Consider the following 9699-nt stretch of genomic DNA (forward strand, 5'->3'; position numbering starts at 1 on the left):
CTCTGGAAATACACAAACACTAGTAGATTAGTGCCAGAGAGACTATTTAATTTTGAGAGAGTAAATTTGACCTGCACAATGTCTTCAAGTTTTCCTCAAAGCAGCAGCACATCTTTATCAACTTACACTTGAGGGTAAGCTTGAATTAGTATATTATATAGTGGTGGTAGCATAAGGATATATACAGCAGCAGTAGCAGCAGCATCACTTTAGATTAGGTTTGATGGTTCTGTTAGGTGGTGCCCGTAGCCCCCCATGCTAGGCCTAGGTAGAGGTATGGCACCCTTGGTTAGGTCTGGTAAGTGCCCTTAAGGGAGGGTTGCAGCCCCCCACTTGGCCTAGGTAGGGATAGAGCCCTAGGCTAGGTTAAGCGGTTGTGTTAGGTTAGGTAGTGCCGCACAAATCACTTTTCTTCTGCTCCTAACCCAAAAACCCCAGTTCCCACTGGAGTCCCCCATAATTGTAGTAGTAGGTTTAGGGTTAGATCATATGTGTAAAAGTGATAGTTTCTTGTTTTTAAAGTTTCCTTATGTTTCTACCCATTCTGCAACACCAATCTGGTGGTGTCTTGCCATTTTTTGCCATTAAGGCTTAAAAACTGGTGCGGCTCTCTTCTAAACATTTAACAAAAAAGTTACGGAACTACTACCTACAGCATAGGCTATGGCATAACCTACTCTTATGCAATTGGCTAGGCTGGCTCAGGTGATTCTTTACCTTTCGTAGTCTTTTAATATATAGTTTTCAATACTTATTTTGTTTGTATGGTGCTGTTACGTTGCATGGAACCAGTGTTATTCAGCATCGGGACCAATGGCTTTACATGATTTCCGAACCACGTCGAGCGTGAACTTCTATCACCAGAAATACACATCTCTAGCCCCTCAATGGAATGCCCGAGAATTGAACTCACAGCCACCAAGGTGGCAGGCCAACAATATACCGACCACGCCACTGAGGTACTTTGATACTTGTTAGTCTAGAGCTGTTGGCTCAAGGTGGTGTTTTAGGCTAAGCCATTCTGATTTTTTAATATCTATTTAATACGCATACTACCTAATGTTGAGTATTGTGTAGCAACTACTGAGTTCAATATTTGGTAGATCTAGGGTACCTATCCACGGTGGCCCAGAATATGGCAGTTGCGGTTTTTCTATGCAGTTTTACCTATTGAACAAGAATTTTAAGTAATATTTATTTGGACAACTGTAATTTACCTTTGAAATTTATCCTACGGTAAAGGGGACCCCCATTGGGAACCGGGGTTTTGGGTGGGGACAAAACACTGGGGAGAATTAATGCCGTTCAACTCTATCCTACAGTAAGGGGGACCCCAGTGGGAACCGGGGTTTTGGGTGGGGAGAAACCACTTGGGGGGAGGTTTTGCCGTGTTATTGTGGTATTTCCCATTATTTATGACACTTAAAACACGAAATACAATCGAAAATAAGAGATAACCAAAGCACCGATAGTGGAGCCGTTTCACATCCGAATCCCATCTACTACCACTATACTATTACAACACCGAATCCTACTACGCATGCGCCAATTCTACTGTGCATGCGCTAGTTGTAAGGGAGCTTTTGATCTAAACGCACTTCTTACTGAGGAAAAAAGTGGGGGTGTACGGTAGGGATGCATGTATTTAGCCAATCACGTTGCAGTATGACCCCTACATTGCTATAGGACCGAGTGAAGAATTGGGGGTATTCATACATTGAGTTACATAAATTCATTTTCCTAATTTGTTTTTTAATCATGTTATATGAATTCTAGTGTTTATTCCTGTTTCCTTTATTGGTATAATATTTATTTTGTCATGTTCTCACCTAATAATTTGGCAATATATACCTTGAACTATTAAGTTATAATTGAGGACAGACACCTGAAAATGCCTACATGGTGGGACTAGAAGTGGGTTTTAGGACTATTCGATACCTACCTTCCTGTTGGTGTGAAATTGCAAGTTGCTTGGGATATTTCATACATGATTTATACACAACTCACTCCCTTCCTTTTCCAGTATTCACATCTGACTGTTTGCGTTTCATCATTAAGAATACATTTCATACCCATAAAAATTTCTTTGTTAAAATTTGACCTTATTGGAACATCTACTTATAATATATTCCATTACAGTGGACCCCCCGTATTCGCGTTCTCCGGATTCGCGGACTCACACATTCTCGGATTTCTCTCGGGAACGTTTCCCTGCATTATTCGCGGAAAATTCGCGCATTCGCGGTATTTTTCTATGAGAAATATCCACAAATTCCTGGTTTTTGTTATCAATTTCATCATAAAATGCACTTTTTGTGATAAAACTATTAAAAAAACCAAGTATGAAAATTTTTAGTGGTTTTTCTTAAGTTTTAACTAACAAAATAGGCTGTTTTTAGCCTTTTTATAGGGGTTCCAAACATTCGCGGATTCTAACTATTCGCTGGGGGGTCTGGTACGCATCCCCCGCGAATACGGGGGGACCACTGTATATCCTTTTACACATATTTCAATTTACACCTTTTTCTCCCTTCTCTTTCCATTATCCACCTCTGTCTATTTACACTCATAATTTTACAATCCTTTCTCACCCATAAAATTTTTTTAAATAAAATTTTACTAATTATTAGAACATTTTCATTGGTTATATCTTAGGCTACCTTCAAGTTTGTCTTCCTTTCTGGGGGGGGGGGGGGGGGGGTCCCCAGTCAGGTAATATGTTCTACTAGGTTAGTATGTTAACCTATATGTTGGTCTTCCTTTAAGTTTGTCTTTCTTGAAGGGGGGTACGGGGGGGTCAAGTAACACGTTCTACTAGGAGAGGTTAGGTTAGGTTGGTTATATCTTAGTCCACCTTCAAATTTGTGTTCCTTTACGAAGGGGCGGAACCCCCCGGTCAGGTAATATGTTCTGTTAGGTTAGTATGGTAACCTATATGTTGGCCTTCCTTCAAGTTTGTCTTTCTTAATGGGAGAGTACTGGGGGGGGGGGGGGGGGAGTGGGGGGCCCCCGCCCCCTGGTCAGGTAACACGTCCTACTAGGATAGGTTAGGTTAGTGAAGTTAGGTTGATTATATATGTTAGTCTACCTTCAAGTTGTCTTCCTTTACCCGGGGGGGGGGGGGGGGACGAGAGAGAAGAGAGCGAGAGAGAGAGAGAGAGACGATGGACGAGAGAGAGGAGAGAGGAGAGAGAGGTTCCACCCCCTGGCCAGGTAATATGTTCTACTAGGTTAGGTTACACATTTCATTGAAATATTATTTCCTTTAATAATAATGCACAACACCTTAGATTTCATGGAAATTAAAGACTAAGTTTTACGATTTTACAGAGTTCACATAGTCTCTTTAACTGGCCTCTCTGATTTCTTGTACTGACCGTTCATTACAAGATCCTGTTCACGTATGTGTTATGCAGTATTGCACATTTTCGTTTTCCTTTTCTGAAAATACGATGTTAGTTCCCACATATGTGTGAAATTATCCCCCTCAATTTCGACATGTACCCGCCCACAATTCTTCCGACAAATCAGAAGCCTTGTCACCAATGCGCTGCTGATACCCAGATTCAACAGATTGCGTTTTAAAATAATTTAGCAAGAAGTATTAGCAGTGTTATAATACCCCGCTCCATACTCTCAAAGCGACCGTGCTTTCACCAGTAATACCTAGTGTTAAAAATTCTGTTACGATATATGGACATCCTAAAATAATTCTGGGAAACCTATCTGTGTTCGTGATTCGGCATACCTAAGTGCATATCTGAATTGTACCATCTACCCCTTTAAGGTAAAGTTCCCAAACTATATCCCCCTATTGTTAGAACAATCGTGGTTTAGTAATTTTCAGTTAGAAGTGTTAGATTTTGTTGGTTAGGTATCGTTATTAGCCATATCATTACCCAACGACCCAGCGTCACCTAGCTAGCTCATACCTCCTGTGCTCCCCCCCCTCCCCCCGCCTTCCCCTTAGTGAACATCTTGGCTCCGTGGTGGTTGCGGAATTCAAACATGGCAGCTGTGTTTACATTTCGCTGAACACTTGGTAGATCGATCTATAGAACTATTTCATGGCGATCTAGACTATGGCAGTTGAAGTTTTCCTAGACTATGGCAGTTGACGTTTTCCTATGTTATTTTACTTGCTTTACAAGAGCTGAAGGGAATATTTTTTCCATTCCACTGGAACTAAACTTGAATTTACATTTGAACTCGATACGTCGACCCATTGGTACCGTCATGTAGTCTTCAAAGGTAAATTACTGCTTAGCTACAGTCGTCCGAATAAATATTACTTTCAAATCTTGTACAGCAAGTAAAATAACAGGAAAACGTCAATTGCCATAGTGTAGGCAACAGCGGATTGCTTCTGTAAAAATAACAGCATTTTTTGTAGGTACCTACTAGGCTAGATGCAGATATAGAGATTTGGCATCGTTTAGCCTAAAACAAAACCTTAAGCCAACAGCTCTAGTCCAACAAGAACTAAAAACTTGACAATGAAAGACTACGAAGGCTAAAGAATCACCTGAGCTGGCCTAACCAATAGCCTAAGAGTAGGTTATGCCAGTCTATGCTATGCCTAGCCTACACTGCAAAACCAAATGCCATCACACCCAAAACGCCTTAAACTGGATGGCTTATTGCTAAACTAGGTAGCCTACCTATATAAAACTTTCTCTTTGTATAAACAACGACAGAAGGCCTAAGCCTGTCTGGCAAAATTTGGCCTTCGATTAAAAAAAAAAAAAAAAAAAAATGTTACGGTGCTACTACCTATGTATGTATAGGTAGGTATGATACTACCCAAGTCTCGGCACAAGGCTAGGCCTAGCTATATAGCCAGCAACATCCTAAACTACTAGTTCTGTCACGACAACGAATAGCCTTTACATAATCGTGGCTATAATTATAGCTACCCTAGTACCTATAAACAGACATTCTGATTATCGCAAATCTTAATACTGACACGTCCACATTATCAGAATCAACCATAAAATCGATCAAATTTCATAAACAAGCGTGAAACCAGAAAATGGCAATACAGTGGGCCTAGGCCCACTATCCTATACTACGGGTAGGTAGGTAGCTACCTATACTAGTATTTGAGTTAAACATCACCCTACCTGCTACAATGCCTTTCAGTCCTTTCCCCCCTCCCCCGGCCGCGGCGGCACCAGTGTTCGTCATCCATGGCCTGCCAAAAGGCGACCTAAACGCTGGAGAGGGGCGATCCATGTCCTTTCGCTGTTAAGCTTTTTCTCCGACTGCCAGACCCAGTCACCCAGGCGCGGTGGCAGCGAGTGACAGTCCTTCCACAGCTGCTGACGAACAACAACAACATCAGCTGATCGCCCTTGCCTTGGGGCAATGGGCTGGCCGGGATGACAACAGTCGAGTGTGTTCGGGAGAAAGAAAAAATAAATCCACTGGTGGCATCTTCCACGAGACTGAATGGGAGATTGAAAGAGTATACACCGTTAATTAAGGATATCATTCTAACCAGAAATTTTCTGGCCCGTAGTAAACGTTTTTCTTTTATCTTCAATCTTCTAATACGTGTTTAAACCACAATTTAATGTTCATTTCGGTCGTTGCTGTTGCCTTTACATTATGCAAGGCATTTTGACAATGTTTTCCATGTATATTTGTATTTTTGCATTTAAGAGTCTTCTTCGTGTATATTATCTCTGGGAAATACAAAATATATCAAATTTACATGTGTATGGGAGATTTTTTTTTATCTTAGGTTATTGCGCTCAATATCATATGCATCACTTAATGAAGAGATTCAGAAAAAAATGAACATATTAATATGTTTGTGATCATAGTAACCTCGGCCTATAAAGAACAGACTGTAAATTGTCTCATGAATATTAATTAAAATGGCGTGGGAAAAAAAGTTAATATGGCTGTGGCGGGATCACAAGCTAAAAAAACGAGCTGGCAAAATCCCCCCACATAAACCCGATCACTCCAGCTGCCCAACTCCCCAGTCACACTTTCCTCTTTACACTACAGAAAAGAAAAAAAAAAAAAAACACATGTAGACTTACCAACTCCAGATACTCCAGGGCTATGCTGTGCTGTCCGCCGGTCAAGGTTGCTGAGACACTAACAACAACCACCAAGAACCACAACCCAACAACACAACACCCATGGAATGCAACCCAACAGCTCAACAACAACCAAGAAACACACCCACAACCTAACAACACAGCAAACAACCCAGGAACACAACCTCACATATTACAACAACAACACAACAAAAGACCACCGCACAAACAACACAAAAATCACAACAGCACAGGCACAACAACTCTAAGCAAACAACACTAACTTAACAACCAAATAACAAACAAAAACACACAACTCAGCTGAATATCAATGCCTTCAACCAACTGCTCCTGACACTACTGACTGTCACAGGTTCTAACCCAAGACTGACCAAAGACTCACCAACAAAAACTCAAAACACAGAGCTAACAATCAAAAGCACCAACAGACAACCCAGAACTCACCAACAGCCAATACAGTCGTTCAGCATCCAACCACCAATTACTCTCTCTCTCTCTCTCTCTCTCTCTCTCTCACACACACATACACACACAGACGTTGTCAAATGGAACTCCATAACTCCTCCATATTTCCTCCCCCTTTACGTTTGATAACGTCTCCTTACACTCACAACACCCACACTAAATGGCCTTCTGCAACACCCGCGGATGCTTGGACACAGGTCCCCTGGATCTTGTTTGAGGGCCCTCATACACACTCTCAGTTACACCACCACCAACTTCTCCCATACCACTTCCAGTCAGACTACCATTACTACCATCTCCCTCACTACCATCCTCCTAGATCCCATTCACTATCTCATCTACCCCTTCTAACTCTTGTTCAAATATCTCTTGTAACTCTGCCGCCAAATCATTTACCTTATTTACACTCCTGCCAAACTCCCAAAGAGACTCATTCATACTGCCAACTACATCCTTACCTCCTGATTCCTTTCCTGGTGAAACTTCACTAAACCCTGACAATTCAAAGCTACATATGCTATATGTATCATTCCTCCCCTCAAAGTCATCTGTATTACATGCCTTGTCCACCATTTTTACCCTAACACTAACCCCTCTATCATGCAGCTCACATTCATTCCCTTTCCTTACCTTCTTCCGCTTTCTTCCATACTCAACCAACACCAACTGCCGATCTTCCAGACCCATTTGCTCACAGACACTCAGCTCACATTTATTCACCCTCAACTACTCACTCATCGCATTCTCCCAAACAAACTGTCGCATACTAGAGGACCCACCCAACTGAATCCCCTTAACACCTAGTTTCCTGAATTCCCAGCCTGACTCATCCTCTTTCGCCTACACACACTTGCCACGTGACCTTCCATTTCACATTCAACACATTTTGCACGCTGTTCTTTACACATCCTAGCATAATGCCCATTCTTCCCGCAGTTGCCGCAAACTATGTTCATATGGGTACCCCGACATCCACTAGCTATGTGCCCTGCCTGTCCATGCCTATAACATTGATTATCCCTATCTTTCTTACACTCGCTCACCAAATGCCCCATTTGCCTACACCCGAAGCACGCTCCTAATGCCCACTTCTTCCTGTGTCCTACCTTACCACATCTATAACACTGCTGCTCACGCTCACAACTAACTGACCCTACTCTTCCGACACTCGCACTCCTATCTCTTTTAAGGCTAACTACACTCACGTTATTTGCCCTAACGCTCCTATCTACCACTCACTCTGCCATTCTCCTCAGCCCTTCAAAAACTGCCTCCCTATAGCTCTTAAACTCTGGTACAACCTCAGCTACTTCAGTCCTAACACTAACACTTCTACTCTCTTTCATACACCTATCTAGCTCGCAATCCTCTACTATTTCTAAAATGTAGTTCCACGTCAACCTTTCATTCGTCCATCGCATTTTCTCCTTACGTTTCAGATTCATAAACTCGTATACACTCTCTGGTACAGTCGCCAACAACTTCCGCACTAACTCCTTACACTCATTTATCCCTTCGTCCCCAAACTTTTTCCTGGCTAATGTTTCTAACCTACAGAAATACATTGACAATGACTCACCAACATTTATTCTTGCCTCTTCAAAATCTTGCTTTCTCCTATATTTAACGCTACTCTTTATCCTCTTTGCCTGTTCTACAATCCTAGCTATTACACTCTCATACAGCACATTCCCTACACTCATCATTACCCCATACATACTCAACAAAAATCCCATCAAAAAGCTACCTAACTATCTTGCCCAGACTCTCTTGTTCCCCATACTTTGCCTCACAATACCTCTCATATTCTTTAAAAAGTCCCCTATGTCCCTACTACCATATTCCTCGTATTGTGCACATCGGGGTACCTCTCTCATATACACAGCCTTTCATACTTCTTGCTCACTCCTACTCTCACTTCCACTACTTCCATTCTAACCCTTCTTTCCATCTTCCGAATACAGCGAATCCACTTCCATACTCACGTCCACACTCCTGACCACGCTCTTCTTACCCTTCTTCTTTCTAGCTACCTGTTTCCAATCACCGCTATCTAAATCACTCTCAGCCCTTTCCCCAATGTATTCAGTCCTAGTCTCATCCTGTCCGTCATCCTAACCTTCTTTCCCTTAGTCTTCTTTTCCTCAGCCCCCTTCTTATTCTTTTCCTCAGGTTTATCCTTATCCTGTGTCTTCCCCTTCTTTCCCTTATCTATCACAACCAAATCACCTTCATCACTCGTATTCTCATCCATTCGCTCTTTCACTTTCTTTACCACTCCTGGCCCTTCACAAGACCCAGTAGGCCTACCTCCTACAGCTCCCTCTCCCATGAATCCCTTTATCATTTCCTGCATCATCTCTTGCACTGCATTCATCATTACCCTGAATTTTTCGTCCATTTTCTCAACCATTCTCTCTTCCGCTCCTTTCACCTCTTCTTTCATTTCCACCTTTCACTCCTTAGTAGCCATCTTGCTTGGTGAGACGTTCCCGCGCGAAGTTAGATTAATCAACAGATATCACAAGTTTAACATACGTCTAGAATTTGAGAAATATCTAGAAGTGTTCGTGAACTATCGGTGATAAGATTAGTGTGAAAATAGTAGGATAAAGCGTCTTCTAAGTTAGTTTATCAAGTGAAATACTGTAAATCAGAACAAGATGGCAGTAAGTTCCAACTGCGGAAAGAAATGGCAAAATTTAGCTTGCTTGGCAAATTCGCAATACGATGAGGTAGCAGGAAGGGAACTGGCATTTCTCATCTATGAGATCAGCAACAGTCCTAACCAAAAAGATACAAAAGCATTCATAGATATATTAGAAGGATATAATCCTTCAAACTGGAACAAATCAACTGAAAACATCTTGAAAATAATTGAAGAAGTTCCAAATAAAATCCAAGTGGTCAAGAGACTCATAAAGAAGATATACATAAACCAACATATTCCGACAAAGAAAATGAATAAGGTGAACCTTGTGAATATCCTAATTGATGCATTAGGAAAAAGAATGCCAAAAGCATGCAAACTGTGTAAGGTGTGGTATAGCATAGTTAATCCACAAAACCTAATCAGAAAATGTGCTGCATGCAACATTCCGACCCATCCACAGTGTGCTCAGGTAATGCAAGATATGAGAAAAGATACAAGAATATTTTG

General features: G+C 41.6%; 1 protein-coding gene across 2 annotated transcripts in view; it reads right to left on the reverse strand.

Moving 5' to 3' along the window:
• Positions 1–5339, reverse strand: part of LOC135216710 (putative tricarboxylate transport protein, mitochondrial) — a 127231-nt gene extending 121892 nt beyond the window's left edge. Inside the window, exon 1 of one of the 2 annotated variants that reach the window (XM_064252176.1) lies at positions 5124–5337. In XM_064252176.1, coding sequence (XP_064108246.1) covers positions 5124–5235 — 112 coding nt within the window. In that variant the 5' untranslated portion in view covers positions 5236–5337. Of the gene's footprint in view, positions 1–5123 lie in introns of both variants that reach the window. The other variant, XM_064252169.1, reaches the window with a different exon arrangement.
• Positions 5340–9699: the final 4360 nt, after the last annotated feature.

This window comes from Macrobrachium nipponense, chromosome 19 (assembly GCF_015104395.2).
Source record: "Macrobrachium nipponense isolate FS-2020 chromosome 19, ASM1510439v2, whole genome shotgun sequence".
NCBI classification, from domain to species: domain Eukaryota; kingdom Metazoa; phylum Arthropoda; class Malacostraca; order Decapoda; family Palaemonidae; genus Macrobrachium; species Macrobrachium nipponense.